We start from the raw sequence: 17,493 nt of genomic DNA, 5'->3' as shown, positions 1-17,493 counted from the left end.
AGTTATACTGTTATAGATGTGCTTACATATAGCTTATTCAAGTACAATGAAGCTACATAAGCTATACCAGTATGAAGCGCCTTATATCTGTATAACTGTATCTATATTAGGGCTTTTACCAGCATAATATATCTGTAAATAAAACATATACCTTGCCAACATAGTTAAGCCAATAAAACTTGTTAAATGTAGATTAGGATTTAGACACAAATTTTGGATTACAAAGGAAGATGTGGTGATCTGTACTATTATGTTCACCACTTTTACAAGACTGTGATAAATTTTGTATGAAGTATGACTTGTGAGCTATCATTTGAAAGCTCATAATCTGCTGAACATTGTTCTTGTTAAATATGTGTATCAGTATTATATGTAAAGTTATAAGATTCTACTGCATAACATTGTTATAACATGCTCCAATGTTAAGAAAAGCAGGTCAAAACCAGTTTCTCAGGAATAAAGGTCAGGCCAGTACCCAGCCAGATGTTAAAAGACTATCACCTGCTTAAGTGGCCATTCTCCGTCAGGGGGAAGATGTGAATAAGAAATTTACATTTCATCACAGGGATGGTTCAAACCTCACATCCACAAGAGACTGCTTGTCACCTGCTCCCCAGCTGGGGGTAATCCTTAAAGAGGGGAGAGGGTTATAAGAATGAGAGACAGTGACCTCCCCTTCACCTTTCTCTCCCTCCATCTCTACTCATGGCAGCTTCTGGGCCCATAAAGGGGGGCTGCAGAAGGACATTGCAGCAAAGATATTCCCGTGTTTCTTCTTTGGATCTTTCAGGACCATTGATCTTTCCGCTTTTGAAGAACAAGACTGCTGGGCAGTCAAAATGCCATTTCAGCCTCAAGCACAAGGCAAGAGAGAGACGTGACCCCGCCTGCAAGAGCAATAGTGAAAGAGAAGTTGCAGCCAAGAATTTATGTCCTTATTGGTCTCCATTTAAAAAAAAAATAGAACTTTTGAAAAATGGAAAGCATTCAAATAATAAATGTTGTCCTCAAACTTTTAAAGTTTAAATGACTGATGACAGAGGTTTAGAGTTGAAGACCCAATTCACAGAAAAGAGAGGTCACTTACTAGTAACTGCCTCTATGCATTCCCACTTGTGGGATGTGGTGACCCAGGCATTGAGCTGCAGAACTACCTTTTAAAAGCTGTATCCATTGAGTGGCACACAGGAGACCCAAAGCCCAATGCTGGTACTGGTTTGCCAGGTCTTAGTATGGCTGATCAGATCGTATGCTGTGTCTGTGTTTCTCCAACAGCAAGGTTGCAAGTGAGAGTCAGCACTAGAGACCGAAGCTGCATTTTCTATCTTTGCTGTTCTTTTCTCTCCCTTTTGTGGGTGTTTGCCTCATTCAACCTTAGGAAAAGCAGAATCTGACTTCAGCAACAACCACAGCTCCAGCCACCTCAACTAACTAGTTTTCTTTTCCCCAGAAAGAACAATTACCATATTTAATACCACCTAAAAAACCATCAGATGGGTTTTTCCCTATAAAAACTCTCGACAGCTAAAGGGAAAGGTAATAAGGGATATTGTTAAAATTAAATCTTTACTTAACGCTTTACATTTCAAATGCTTCAACTGTTTTTTCCCCTTTTTATTCTATATCTTTAAAAAAAGGTTATAAAGATATTTAATGGTCTAGGCCAGGGGTCGGCAACCTGCGGCACACGTGCCAAAGGTGGCATGCGAGCCGATTTTTACTCGTGCGCTGCTACCAGCCGGAGTCCTGGCCGCTGGCCCCGCTCAGCCTGCTGCCGGCCTGGGTGAACGGAACCCCCAGCCGGCAGTGGCTGAGTGGGGCTGGTGGCCGGGACTCCGGCAGGCAGGAGCCGGTAGCCAGAACCCCAGACCGGCAGCAGGCTTAGCCACTCAGCCCGCTGCCGGTCTGCGGATCTGGCCGCTGGCCCCTTGCTGGCTGGAGTCCCAGCCATCGGCCCCGCTGAGCCTGCTGCCAGCCCGGGATGCCAGCCGCCAGCCCCGCTCACCCTCGTTGCTGGTCTGGGGTTCCAGCCACCTGGCCCCCTGCCAGCCGGGGTCTGGGCCTCTGGCCCTGCTCAGCCCTCCTGCCGGCCTGGGGTACTGGCAGCCAGCCCAGGGCTCTGCTCGTGGCCTGGTCCCAGCACTCTGCAGCCCTTATCAAAAATTACACTACAATTAGCTTAAAAACTTGAAAACTTAAAAAATTTGTATATTACAGTAATTGTTAAACATGTATAATGTTAATAAATACAAAGATTTGATGAAACAAAGTAGTTGTACTTATGTGCCTGTGCTTAATTTGTGTTTTTGATGATTTACCTTCTAAAAAAAAAAAAACCTTGAGTGTCTTGCACCCCCAGAAAGGGCATCTCGCACCCCCATGGGGTGCGTGCACCCCAGGTTAAGAAGCACTGCACTAAGCTGATAAGATCTGCATTTTAATTTAATTTTAAATGAAGCTTCTTAAACATTTTAAAAACCTTGTTTACTTTACATACAACAATAGTTTAGTTATATAATATAGACGTATAGAGAGAGACCTTCTAAAAATGTTAAAACGTATTACTGGCACGCAAAACCTTAAATTAGAGTGAATAAATGAAGACTTGGCACACCACTTCTGAAAGGTTGCCGACCCCTGGTCTAGGCAGGCTACAGTCTCTGTTCTAGAAACCCTGACCCATGTTTAACTGTTTAGTGTGGAATAGCAATAGGGTCATGTTAACACCTTTGACTCTCTGAGCCCATTCATTCAATCAAAATTAGCACTACAGACACATCTGAAATAAGTGTCCATCTCAGGAATTATTGCAGGGAATGACCCACATTTCTTAAATGCCCTACATGGCTCAGAACCCAGCATGGCCCCTGTCATTACCCAAAGAGGGTAGCTATTTATACTGTGCTAAAAACTACACTACACTAAAAACTAATTTAACTAACTATATTAGTTAGTCTAATTCGTTATACTAATGAAGCATCAAACATCTAACTAATTAGACTACAATGGAGCAATTCAAGGATATGAGGTGAGTTCTGCTAGTTCTCTGCAGTAACAGCAAAGTAACTGAGGCAGTCAGGGGGTGCACCCCTTTATATAGTGTAGGGAGATGACATTCCCCTTGTGTGAGACCACTTGTGCACCCTACAAACAGACATGGCTTTTAAAGGCAGTTCCACAGCTTGATGCCAGGGACATCATATGCCACAAGTGGGAATGAACAGAGGCCGTAAAAGAAGACATAATTATTGCGCAAATTAATAGAAAAGCTGATATAAGATTCAATTAATAAAGAATTAAAGGACAGGAATAAAGTTAATGCCAGTCAATATGGTTTTATGGAAAACAGATCTTATAAAACAAACCTCATTTCATTTTTTGATGAGATTACAAGATTGGTTGATAAAGGTAACAGGAAAGATATAATAGACTTAGACTTTTGTAAGACATTTGAATTGGTTTCACATGATATTCTGCATAAAAATTAGCCATGTCCAATACCAACAACACTCATGTTAAATGGATGAAGAACTATGTAACTGATAGGTCTCAAAAAGTAATCATCATCGAATGGGGTGTTTCTAGTGGTGTTCCACAGGGATCAGTTCTAGGCCCAATACTATTCAACATTTACATCAATGATCCAGAATCAAATGTAAAATCATGGCTAATCAAATTTGCAGATGAAACAAAGATAGGTGGAACAGTAAATAATGAGGATAGGGGAGTCAAAGAGAGTGAACTGAATCACTTGGTAACCTCGATAAAAAATATGTGTTTTAATACAGCCAAATGCAAAGTTATACATCTAGGAATAAGGAATGTAGGCTATACTTACAGAATGGGAGACTATCCTGGAAAATAGTGACTGTGAAAAGGAGGTAGGGGTCATAGTGGACAAGCAACTAAAAATGAGCTCCCAGTGTGATGCTGTGGCAAAAAAGAATAATAAGATCCTTGGATGGATAAAGAGGGAAGTAGAGAGATGATTTCACTCTGTGTTGGTGTGATGGGCTGTACAAACTCCACACTGGGAAAGAGGGGGTTAAGGAGTAGCTCTGGTCACAGGTGGCTCTACCCAGCAGAGCCTTCTGGACGTGCTGTTTATGGAGATAGAGCTTACAAGGCACAGCACGGCTCAGCCAGGGCAGTCAGTGCAAGGGAGCAGACCTCCACTGGTAGCTCATGCAGCAATCCAGAAGGAACTCCACACCACCCTGAAAAGATTCAAAACCGCAAACCACCACAGAAGGGACAGCAGAGAATCTGCTTCTGAGTGGGGAAGGGAACCTCCTGCCCCCTTCTGGGAGTACATGTTGCAGTTGTTAGCCAGGCCTTCGCTGTGCCTCTGGAGAGGCAGGGATGCAATAGGAAGTAACCCATGGAATAGGCTGGATGATACCCTGGCCCACGTTGCACACCTGAACTGTCTGCCCCAGGGCCCTGGGTTGGAACCTGGAAGAGTGAGAGGACCTGAGTTCCCCTACCTCTAACCCCTGGGCTCAAACCCACTAAGCACTACCACCAACCCCCAGGTTTGAACCCACTAGGTGCTACTACCAACCTCAGACTTGAACCCACCAGGCACTACTGCCAAACCAGGACTTGAACCCACTAGGTGGTATGACTAGCCAGTGCGCTGATGACTAGGGGATGTTGTCTAGGGAGACAGTCTCCCATTACAATTAGTGAGGCCAGCACTGGAATACTGCATGCAGTTCTAGTGTCCACATTTAAACAACGTCTGTTAGTCTATAAGGTGCCACAGGATTCTTTGCTGCTTCTACAGAACCAGACTAACACGGCTACCCCTCTGATACTTGACACATTTAAACAGGATATTTAAAAACTGGAAAGGGTGCAGAAAAGAGCCATGAAAATTATACTAGGGCTGGAGAAAATGCCTTGCAGTGAGAGATGTAAAGAACTCAATCTGTTCAGTTTATCAAAAAGAAGATTGAGAGATGGCTTGATTACATGGGGAGAAAAAAACCAGGTACTAAAGGGCTCTTTAATCTAGTGGAGAAAGGCAGAGCAAAAACCAATGGCTGGAAGCTGAAACCAGACAAACTGGCACCAATATTTCACAGCGAGGGTGATTAAACATTGGAACAAACTACCAAGGGAAGTGGTAGATTCTCCATCTCTTGAATTCTTCAGATCAAGACTGGAATCCTTTATTGGCCTAAATGCAGGGATACCTGGGTTAAACATAATGGCCTGTGCTGTACAAGAGGTCAGATTAGATGACAAAAGGTTCACTTTTAGCCACAAACTCTATGCATAAAAACTAGAATTACTACTGCAACACTGCAGCTGAACTGGTACAGGACACAAAGACTTACTTGTCAGATTCTGCTTAAATTCCAGCACAAGAGCACCAGCATCAAGGTCACAGCATCTTCCAGCCTCCTGATACTTTGGAACATCCTTCAGTAACGACTCACTGCTGGGCAACTGGAGGCTTCCAAAACTTGCAACTGTCTCTTCCACCTGAGAGTGCTCCAAAAGCACATCCTCTTCAACAGAGTCATAGTCATCACTAGAACAGTCCTTCTCCATCCTTTTCTGACTTACACTGAGTTCCAAACTTCTTCTCAATTCCTGGTACAATCCAGACAGATTTGTCAGCAAAATCTCACATATGTCTTTCAAAATAAAACCAATTAAGTTGCTGCTCCTCTCACCCCCAAAAAGAAAAAAATACAAACGCTTTTTATAAATACACACAGCTGGAAGGCAGCTGGAAACATTTGGGGCCTTCACAAGCAAGAGCATGGAAGTATAGTATTTCAGGGAAAGCTATGAAACTGAGTAAATAGACTAAATTAAAAAAAAAAATTAATTAAAATGTAAAAGTTGCTGAGGGACAGCAATGCAAATTTTAAATCTACAAAAGCCAGGAAACAGTATACAGCTACACACCTTACCTTCTCTCATATACACAGCAATAGCTGCTCACGAACACTTTCCCTTGGCAAATCAGCCCTACTCAGCAAGGTCATACCTAGACAACCTTAACTCAGCCCTCTGTTGCCAGTGTTCCAGAGGGATTAATGTTTATTTCTCACAGTTGTGGCTTTAAATCTGGCAGTAATCCCCTTTAGAAGCTTCCACCAGTTATTACAAACAAACCTGTTTATTACAATAATATTGTAAACTATAATATATTACTATGGCCCATTACAACAATCTGTAACTCACTAATACTTCTTTGTCCTATGGCTATAGAGGTGTTAACTTCCCCCTTCACGGGTGAATGCTCTCTTGCAAAACATATTAACTCCTTATCTGTTCCACCCTTGTATTTAGCTGTGACACTCTGAGTACATGAAGAAGAGCTCTGTGTAAGGTCCCAAGCTTGTCTCTTTCACCAACAGAAGTGTCACCTTGTCTCTCTAATATATTACTAGTATCTTTCTGAGAGATGTATGGCATAATGAACTCTTATTTATTTTATTTTTATAAAAATGGAAATGTCATTGTCATATTCAGAGTGGTAGCCGGGTTAGTCTGTATCCACAAAAACAACGAGGAGTCCGGTGACACCTTAAAGACTAACAGATTTATTTGGGCATAAGCTTTCGTGGGTAAAAAACCCACTTCTTCAGATGCTTTCGTGGGTAAAAACCCCACTTCTTCAGAGAAGTGGGGTTTTACCCATGAAGGCTTATGCCCAAATAAATCTGTTAGTCTTTAAGGTGCCACCAGACTCCTCGTTATTATTGTTATATTAAGACTCTGAGCTACAGGTAGTCAGCCAAAAGTTATTTTAATTCTGTAGCATTGTTGTTGTATTGTGTGTGTTTCCTTGTTTTTTAAAATACAGAGGGGTGGCTCTTCTTTTCTTTCTATTCTCCTAATCTTTTTGCCTCCCCTTCTCTGCCATAAATTATTGGGGAGGCTATCTACTTCTCTAGTGAAGCGTTATTGTTTAATGAAGGTGGTTTTAAGTGTGTTAAGGTGCACATTCTGGACTTTCTCTTCAGAGCATATTCTGTGGTATCTAAGTGCCTGGCTGTAGATAACATATTTCTTGGTGTTGCTGCATCAGTGGAAGTAATGCGTGGTGATCTGTGGCTTTCTTGTATATAGTTGTCTGTAGGGTTCCATTGTTGACACTGATCGTGCTATACAGGAAGTTGATGCTGGTGTTGGAATGTTCTACAAAGTTTGATGGATGGTTGTTGATATTGTAGTGGAAATCAGCATTTAGGTTGTCTGTCTAAAGGATAAGAACCTAAGGATGGCCATACAAGGTCAGATCAATGGTCCATCTAGCCCAATATCCTGTCTTCTGACAGCAGCCAGTGCCAGATGTTTCAGAGAGAGTGAACAGAACAGGGAAATGTATTGGATGAAAATATGATTGATGTATTTCAGGCATATAGTTGGTTTCATGTTGCCTTTATCCAGAAATTCTTCCTTGAGGTGGCCCATGAAGAGGTTGGCATGTTGGGGATCCATCCTGGTACCCATCCATGGCCGTTGAAGAAAACCACTCAATGGATGTCCCAGAATAAAAACTCAATAAGCACTGGAACAGGGATTGTATAAAATATGCCAATAGCCAAGCATTTTTTGTTTGTTTGTTTTAATATGCCTGAAATGTTATACAAGATCACATCTGGCATAGCTCAGAACAGAACCTAAGTTTCTTCAATTTAGCCACATTTCCTCTCAGAAATAATCTGCCAAATGTATATGCTTGACTCTGCTTTTATAGAATGGGGCTACTCCTGCATGTGTAACTCACTGTTTCAGTGCAATACACATCCGACTCTAGCAGTAGCTGATCCACAGACAAGAACAGCCTACTACTGCTGATAACTGTAGCTCAAGTTGTGGTATCTATGGTGGGGATCTGAATGTCCTAGGTTAAAATCCTACTGATAACCCAGGTGAATATTATTAAAGTTATACATGACAGAATTCCTTTTTTTTCATTTTTTTTTTAAATCTAGAAAATTACATACAAAAGAAGGGGCAGTGAATAAGACAGGTCTGAATAGTAACCAAGAAGGGGTGCATATCTCTCTTCACATTAAGGGAGAGGGTGAATTTTTATGAGCATGCGCTGTGCAGATTCTTCTATACAGCACAATATACCTTTGGGTCTGCACTCTAAGGGAGGTGGGCCCTGAGTACTGGGGCAAGTCCCTTAAGCTGTGTCTTCCCAGAGCTGATCTCAGTATCTGTGTCTTTCTGCAGCTGGGTGTGGCCCTGCCTGTGTGTGTGCTAGAAGAGGTTTAAGAGCCTGGCTCAGCAAGACAGGTTAAAGGGGGCCCATGCTGGCAGAAGAGGAGGGCTCAGTGGTATCTCAGCACATCAGGTGGTGCCTTGAAAGGGGGCAACCCATTACAGATGCCTAACTCTGGGCTGGAGTCTGCTCAGAATTCACAACTGTGAACCCTCTCCTGGAATTAGGGACCTAAACTGGAACAGCCATTTCTCAAGTAAAAAATGAAAAGGAGGTGCTGCCCTCCTTTATACCCAAGGGTGCAGTCATTAGAGCACTCACCCAGGATGTAGGAGATCCAGGTTAAGTCCCCATTCTGCCTGATTCAGACCAAGGACTTGAACTTAGGTCTCCTAATTGCATCTCCTAACCACTGGGCTACGGGATATTCTGGGGTGGAGTGGGGATGTCTTTTTTATTCTCACTTGTTGAAATGGTTCGACTTTGGATGAAATACTTAACTATTCACTGGAGCAGGGACTGAAACCCAGGTCTGCCAGGGGAGTGTGCTAATCACTAGGTTATCTAGTCACTCTCTCTCTCTCTCTCTCCTGAATATTAAAGTATTTTACACAAAGTGGAACAACTTGAACAGAAGAGAGTGAGAGAGCCCCACCCCAGAATACCCTCTAGCTTAAGGCACTCAGCTAGGAAGGGGGACCTGGATTCAAGGCCCTGCTCTGAATCAAGCAGAGCAGGGATTTGAAACCAGGTCTTCCACATCCTAAGGGAGTGCTCCAACCATCGGCTATTAGGGGACACCACCTCAGCTGGCTTTTTGTGAGGGCCAAGATTTGGTACTCATGTTCTTAGGCAGCTTCTGAGCATGTCTACCAGATCAGGCGAGACAGGCAGGGGAATGTCTAGCTTGTGAATGTTGCTGGGGTTTCGGCAGGAGTTCAGTGCCAAGCTGCGTGGCAGTGTTGAGTTTCAGGAGGCTGTGTGCAGGCCCAGAGGCAGAAATTTAGTTGCCAGGGGGACTTTACCAGAGGAAAATTAGACACCTAGAAACTTTAGACAACAACAGATTACAGGGCAGCTAAACTATGGTTCTGTGAATGTCAGTGGCACCTAAACACTGCACTTAGGCACCTAGCTACTAGCTTAAATCTCCCTTGTAAATCTCACCCTAAGTGTCCCAAGCTGGGTGTTCAATAACTGAGGCACTCAAAATTCATGCACTCTTTTGTAAATGTTGGCCAAAATCTCTTTGTATTTCAGATCCCCGTCTGCAAAATGCGATTAATAATTCTTTCTTACTTCACCAGGGTGTTATGAATACTAATTCTTTAATGTCTGTGAGACTCAGATACTCTGGTGAGCAGCATAGTAGAAAAGCTGTGAGGATATAAGTAATTACGTATTCAATGCAGGGTTTGGACGGTGTGCAGTAAATAAATCCTGGTGCCATATAATGAATAATGAGGTTAAAAAGCAGTGTTGAACAGCTGTCTCATTCAATCAGCACCATCCATCAGAGTGACGGAAACCAGCTTCAACATTGTTACTGAGCATGCTCAGTCTGTGTGAGCATGTTCAGTACAAGACAAGCAGCAAATCTGAGCGGGCACGTGACCCCACATGTCCCCCACCCAGCTAATGCATTGCCTCTGCTATACAATGAGGGCTCAATTCTGCTCCCTTTACTCCCATTGACTTTAGTGGTATATGTTTGGGACCTGAATGAGACAGGGACCCTGTGGAAAAAAAGAGACTATATTTGTGTGCATTGAAATCTTTATTAATTATTATTAATAATACTTTCTATTATAAGACCTAGTTTTCAGCTGCTTTTTACTTTGATAAACTTTGACCACTCAGGCTGAAGTTTTCCATGCTGGGTTTTCAAGCTCATGCTGAATTTTTTGGAAGATTTTAGTAAAAACAGTTCAGCCATTTCCCAAAAAGAAGTTAAGGACAAATTAATTGCTTTGCCCACATTACATTTTTTTTTAAAGCTGTTTCAATGAGAAGCTCTAATGCTTCCATTCTTTGAAGCAAGGAGTTAAATTTGGCAGGGGGTTGCCCTGGTGTCAGCTTTTTGCTGTCCCTATGAAAATTCTCCCTAATTTGGCCAATTTATAAGCCTCTGAAGCTCTGAATGCACACAAGTTCAACAGAGTCTTGTTAGAATTTGGAAGCTAATGTCTCGCAAGATTTCATTTGTACTGAGCATGCATCATCCCAGGATACCCACGGCTGAGCTGGACTTATCCTGCAATTGCTCCTCTTGGATGCCAAGAACAACTAGGATGCGAAGCACAAGAACTAAGTGCAGGGATACTGTCTCTACTGGTGTTCTCAATGTTCCCTCTGCTGGTGCCCAGGCAGTGAGGAGGAGAAAGAGGAAGAAGCCACACTGGAATGGTGGTGAAAGGAGAAGACTGGAATGAAGAGCCAGAAAAGAGAGAAGGAACTGGGACAAGAAGTTGAGGTGGAGATGGACTGAGACAGGTTGGAGGGATCAATGGGGAAAAAGGTATCAGGCTTGGGAGAAAACAGGGGTAGAATGGTCTGTAACTTCCCCTCAGAACCTGGAACAGAACCCAGGATTCCTCTGATGTCAACATTCCTCTGATGGCAGCCAGCAGATGTGAAATCCACTAATACAATGTATGTGTAACAGGGTAGCTGGCCCTGTAAATGAAATTAGGCCCAGGTCCCCAGTCCACATACAGGTGCCCTAGTTTGGTGTAATTAGGAGGGAGGGCTGCCCTGAAAAAGTTATAAATAAGAGAGCCCAAAGACATGAGAGTGTTCAGAACCCAGACTAGAAGAATTCAGAAGAAGAGTAGAGCTGGGTTGAGAATTTCAGGAACGAGATGCCCCTGAAGGAGGGAGCAGTGAGCATTTCCTTACTGAGCAATGAATCCTGGTCATGTTGGTGGAGGTGGGAAAACAGCTGTGGGAGGGTCATTTACAAACTTTCCCAGGCCAGAGTGCCATGCCCAGAGAGAGCTGAAGGTTGAAAGCCATGGAGGCAGATGCCTCCTGGCTCTCAGAGCTGCAGAGCTGAAGCCAGAGGGATGAAGACTGGGGAATGGTTAAAGGGTGAGCCTACTGATGTCTCCAAGCAGGAGCTGGAAACAGGGTAGAGAAGCTCCCTAGCTAGAGGTACTGGGATGAGGTGTAGTAAGAAATGCCAGAGCCGTGCTGAAGTGCTGGGGCATGGTGAGAGACACTGGGGCAGTAGTTGTTATGTTGACAGACTGGTGGAATTTGAAAGATTGACTGAGCTGGAAAAATCTGGATTATGGTTTTGGGATCTTCTGTAACAAATTAATCCTGTAAAGGGCTTTTTATTCTCTGAAATCCTGCATGGAGTTACTGGGATGCTGGAAGAAAGGGCAAACTGATGCACCAGTCATGTCACAGCCTACCAGAGGATGGTGCCCCAGATGGGATTTGTCCTATTACATACGGTGGAGTGGGTGATCCCCTGTGAAGAGTGGAACTGCATATGTCTGGAAAGGGAAAATTGAGGCATTGGAACACTGCAGGACCACCCTGAGGGCATGCCCTGGAGGTAGTCGTCCTTCGACATTGTGCTTCACCTTACTCACAATATAGAGGATGACAATTTACTACTGCTATCAGTGACTTGGTTAGCTCAAGTGACAGCAGTCTGTGCTGTGGATGTAAACTCTGCTGATGAATCATGTGGGAGTCAATATGGGGTTCCACATGATGGAAATGCTGTTTTTTTCAGCTTATTTTTTATAAACTTAGGAAATTACATACAAAAAAATATAAACATTAAAAGAACACTCAGGTTGCAAAGTCAAGCAGTCAGAAGTTAGGAAATTCCAGTTAGGAATGCATTGTGATACAGTCTCTAATTACATCGTTACAATTTATTTTTTTTGGTAACTGGATTTAATTATCTGGCCTATGTTATGTAGGAGGTTAGAGTAGAGATCTAATGGTTCCCTTCTGGCCTTAAAATATAAATCTATGAATATCCCTGGTGAATCAGGAAAGCTAGGCTGCAGGAGGCATGAGTTAGGCTCTGGGGGTGAAATTGGGCTCAGGGGCACCATAGGGGCAGGCAAGGACAGTACAGTTTCGGGGTGACTATGGGGCTGAGTGGGCTGTTGCATGGTGCACCAGGGGAATAGAGTAGGGAAGTACGACAGAGGAATCAAAGCGCCAGAGGGATCAGGGACATAGGAGCGGGGAGAGGCAGAGATTTCAGGCTAGAGAATTTGGTTGAAGGGCATGTGTGTGTACATGTATGTGTATGCATGGGGACAGGGGATGGCCTGAAGCTATGAAGGCAGCTTGGGGCCCTCATCTTCCTGAAAAGGAAATGGTTTAGGCAGGGGCGGCTCTAGGAATTTGGCCACCCCAAGCAGTCATGCCTGCGGGAGGTGCACCGGAGCCACCCTGCCGGACCACCCTGCCGCCCTGCTGGCAAAATGCCGCCCCAAGCACGCGCTTGGCGCGCTGGGGTCTGGAGCCGGCCCTGGGTTTAGGTTCCAATCACCCTGCGAAGCTTTTGATAAAAATTGTTCTATTATCAGATTATCTATAAAGTTTGGCAAAAACATAAAAGGCTGTACCACACCTTTACATCATCAATACTTAAAAGTATTCTTTCCTTTTCCACATCACCATGTACTTGCAGTTCTGGGTTCTGGGTGGTGAATTTAAAGTCACTGACAGGACTTCTGGGAGACTTGAGATTCTGGAAGCAAAAATACAGAACAACTCATTGTAGCTTCACTTACAGGTACATTCCCTTCTCATAGACAACCAGTCAAAGGTGGATAGGCTGTCTCTTGAAAGAGAAAAGAAAGAGCAACACAGTACTTCCAATATACAATGGAGGTTTTACTTTTAAAAGAATTAGAAAATGTTTAGGGAAATTATCTTAGAAACACTTTAAACAATAAAACATATTTGAATTTAAAAACAAGGCAGCAAAGAGAAAGCACTCACACTGTATTCAGCCTGTGCTGTGCAGGCATAAAGAACTTCATATCTTTCTGTGCAAGGACTGAGACACCATGAGGTCTGCCTGCATTAGGCCCCAGAAAGAGTGCATGAAAGTGCCCCAGGCCTCCCTGTACCCACTGATAAATCCAACATATAGCCAACCCAAAGTGCTCCACAGTGTAGAGAAGGCACACTGGGGAACAAGAACTTTTATTGCTCTCTGTGACTTTGTCGCCCATGTGGCAGAAGGACAGGTCCTGTACCACCTCTTCCACCCCGTGACACATCTTGCACACCTGATACTGATACCTGTCAGCAGGATGCATCAAAATTTGTCCTGAGTGCTTCTGTGCATCAATCCAGGGGATGTTTGACATTCCCTCTACTACTTCAAGCAAGACATTGCCTCCTCTAAAGAGCCACATTCTATCTGCACCAAGGGGGGGGAACAGTAATCACCTGATTTCTACATGTGTTTTAAAAATCTGAATAAATAAAATTAATTATAGATGTCCACAAGGTGTCCACAGCACTGATCTCATACATTAAAAATGACAACATAGACAAAGGACTGCCCATAAAATACATCCACCTCAACTAACTCACAACACCCTCAACAGCCTTAAGAAAGGGAAATAAGATGGGCTTTTCAGCATGCTTGGAAGGTTAACAAAGCGGGGGAGCGAGTTCCAAAGCTGAGGACCGCTCCTGGAGAATATCCTGCCAGCAGTTCCCTCTCATTTATAGTGAAGGAGTTGCTTCTTAAGTGCCTCTGCTAATCTCAACAGTGACAGCATATTTTGGGCAGAGACCAACACCCTGGATTCCATGCAGAAACTTACTGGAAGCTGATATAGATGACAGAAACATTGGTTTAATATGCTCCCAACAGGCAACTTCACAGCATAGCCTACTAGTTAGAGCACTGGCAGTCAAGAGATCTGGGTGCTATCCCTGACTGTGCCATTGGCCTACTAGGTGACCTCAGACAAGTCACTTCAATGCTCTGTGTGCCTCAGTTTCTTCATCTGTAAAATGGGACTAGTGATATTTACTTCCTTTGTAAAGTACTTTGAGATCTACTGATGAAAAGTACTTCAAAAGAGCTAGGTATTATTATTACTCTTAATAAGCAGACTGAAGAATTCTGAATGGTTCCAAAGTGTAGCCCAGGTAGAACACATTACAGCAATTTAAGGCCATGTCTACACTTACAAGCTTAAGATGGCACAGCTATACCAATGCAGCTGTGCCAGCACTGTAAGACCACTCATGTAGCCACGTTATGCTGATGGGAGAGAGCTGTCCCGTCAACATAATAAAGCCAGCTCAGCGAGCGGCAGTAGCTATGTCAGCGTGAGAGGGTCTCCCAACAACAGAGCACTATGCAAACTAGAACTTATTACAACAAAATTTATGTCACGCAGGGAGATCACTAGTAGTGAAGTGACAAAGACATGGACAGTTAAGGCAAAGGCTACCTCAGGGAGAAAAGATCTCACTTGTCCTTCCAGATGCAGATGGGGAAAAAACACTCTTGCTACAGCTACGACCTGCCCTGGACATCTAACAGTCATCAAAATAGTACTCAAGCTAGTACTCATGCCTGCCTGACCTGATGGCCCTCTCCCTTTATTTGAAGCTGACTAAAGCTCTTAGTGTCAAAGAAAACAAAAAGATAAATGGAATTTCTAATACAGTTTGGTCTGTCAGCAAGAGTAATACATCTATAAGTGTTACACACTGAAAGGCTTGCAATTTGATGGTATAAACAGCATAGGTGTCAAATATGCCTTGAAAATATATTTTTACCAATTATTGTTCTCTCTCTGCCATTTTGATTGTTTGTGGCAAATAAGAATACCACCAATCCCACTACACATATTCCAAACCTTTGGCTTCCTCTCCCAACAAAAGACAATGAGAATCAATATGCACATTCCAACAGGTGAGGCATCTCGTCTGGGAGCATCAATCAAGCTAAAGTTCAAGTATGCATTTTCCAGGAAAGAAGCCTTCCAGCTATTGTTAGATTTTCAAACCAAAGAGACTCTCTCTGTCTGGTTATATAGAACCCCAGGGGTCGACAAAAAGGGAAAAAACTGTTTACGATATAACTTGGTGGGCAACCCACAAAAAGCTGAAGTTCCAGAGGTCAAGCTGCTTACTACCCAAAGATCCATAATATATCTTTCACCTCAAATTAGAAACTATGTATTTGTTTGCCTTATGATTGACATACACAGATCTCTCTAGGTGGATAATCTGTCTTGTTCTCTCAATGCTATGTCTTATATCCTATGGCAGTGTTGCAGTCTGTTACAGAACACCAGGTCACAAAACAGACCAGGACGACTGCCTCCTTACACACCTGTTGAAAGTGAAGTCATATTTAAGCCTGCTGTGAATTGTCAGAGTCTATTCTGATAATGTTTAAGTGTAAGCATACGTAGAACTGCACATGTGTAAGAAATTGCAAGGTAATCATGTTTCTGTGAAAAATAAAAGAGAAAGTAACTAATAAGCTAGAAAAGACCAGTTTGAACTAACACTAAATCAGTACTGATAGGGAGGAGATTTAACATGGAAATGAGAGACTAATACATATGTATAAAAAAATATAAAGCTATAAGTAAGTCTGTGAAACAAAGGGAGGTTGAAGCTGTATTGAGTCATGCTGGAGGCAACTGTGATGAGATCATCCTGATAAGATTCCCACTTGTAAGTAACTGATCACTACTTGCTGAGTGTTTTGCTTTAGATACAGCAGCTGAGCAAATGAATCTCAGTCCAACAGCACCTGTCGATAATGTGTAGGGAAAAAATTGTGTGATCACGGGAGACTTCAGTTTGAGTGACAAACCTGAGGTGTCATACTGCCAGTACTAAAACATCCTGGAATTTCTAAATAGTATGGATGACAATTTCCTAACTCAAAATGTGTTGCAGTCAACATGGGGGAATTCAGCAGTAGATCTTGTCCTAACCCATAAAGAGGAAGTGATCACAGAACTAAAAGATAATGGTAGCTTAGGTACATGTGACCATGACTTGATCACATTTATAATGTGCAAGCAGAATAAAGTCCAAATCGGTAATATATATACTTAGTCCTTTAGTAGGGCCAATTGTACAAAGCTGAAAACAGTTTTGAGCCAAATCAACTAGGAGGAAGAATTTAATCAGAAAAATGTGAATGATAATTGGGAATCATTTAGGAACACCTTATTAGATGCCCAAAAAGACACAATTCCACAACTCAGGAAGAAGGTCCTATTGATTAAAAACCAACCTCATTTAGAGAGGAAGTGAAGGCAGCTATACAAAAAAATATAACAAATGGAAGACAGGGAAGTTGATAGTAAAGACTATAAATCCGAAGTTAGGAATTGTAGAAAATTGATAAGGGAAGCTAAGGGACATAAGGTGAACTCTATGGCCAGCAGAGTTCAGGACAATAAATACATATTTTAAATATATTGTAAACAAAAAGAATCCTGACAATAGTATTGGTCCATTACTAGATGGAAATGATAGAATTATCACTAATAATGCAGAAAAGGCAGAAGTGTTCAATAAAATGTTTCTGTTCTGTTTTCTGGGGAAAAATAGACAATCCATCTCATTATAAAGTGATGAAAACACTCTTTTCATTCTACTAGTATCTCTGGAGGATGTTAAACAGCAGCTACTAAAGTCAGACATTTTTAAATCAGCTGGTCTAGATAATTTTCAGAGTTTTAAAAGAGCTGGCTGAGAAGCTCACTGGACTGTTAATAAAAAAAAACAGGGGTTTTAGACACTTTTAGAAAAAAATAATTGTATAGGCATTTTTAGATACTTTACAAAATAAAGCAGATCATCACAAAGTGAAAAAGGAAAAATATCAGAAAAGAGTTTTAAAACTGCAAAAGGGGGCTAAAATTGTAAGACACAAATATGTTAACAGGTCTTTTTAGAGGAAGAACAATTTTTATACTTTTTTTAAAATAAAGGTATTAAAAATTAGTTTTTAGAAAAATACTTTGTATGTTTGGGTTATTTTGAAATAGAGTCTGAAAAATAATTATATGTCTTTTGAAATAAAGAATAGATCATGTATTGTTAGAGAAAATAAATAAGACAAAGTGAGATAGAACAGGCAAGAAAAGCAAAACCTCTTAGCCTGTTACAGAAAGAGAAAAATTAAAGGGAGAGAGTAAGTTTTAAAGCATCAAGAAAGCCTGTGCCACTGTGCATATGGCAGAGAGAAGAGAAGAGCACCTCACCCCTGAGGTGACTTCTAGTGAAATGCCAACAATCCTGCGGTCAGCCAG

At 42.3% G+C, this 17,493-nt stretch overlaps 1 protein-coding gene across 7 annotated transcripts in view; it reads right to left on the bottom strand.

Moving 5' to 3' along the window:
* The window catches only part of LOC123344345 (katanin interacting protein), a 177,514-nt gene that overhangs the window by 125,638 nt on the left and 34,383 nt on the right, over window positions 1–17,493 (bottom strand). For all 7 annotated transcript variants that reach the window (XM_044980454.1, XM_044980456.1, XM_044980452.1 and 4 more), the window contains 2 exons: window positions 12,807–12,926; window positions 5,346–5,604 (listed from right to left, as the gene is read on the bottom strand). In XM_044980454.1, the coding sequence (XP_044836389.1) occupies window positions 5,346–5,604; window positions 12,807–12,926 (379 nt within the window). The remainder of the gene's footprint in view (window positions 1–5,345; window positions 5,605–12,806; window positions 12,927–17,493) is intronic.

This window comes from Mauremys mutica, chromosome 11, assembly GCF_020497125.1.
Source record: "Mauremys mutica isolate MM-2020 ecotype Southern chromosome 11, ASM2049712v1, whole genome shotgun sequence".
NCBI classification, from domain to species: domain Eukaryota; kingdom Metazoa; phylum Chordata; order Testudines; family Geoemydidae; genus Mauremys; species Mauremys mutica.
Note: the sequence above shows the minus strand (reverse complement) of the source record. Positions and strands in the feature narration are given on the sequence as shown.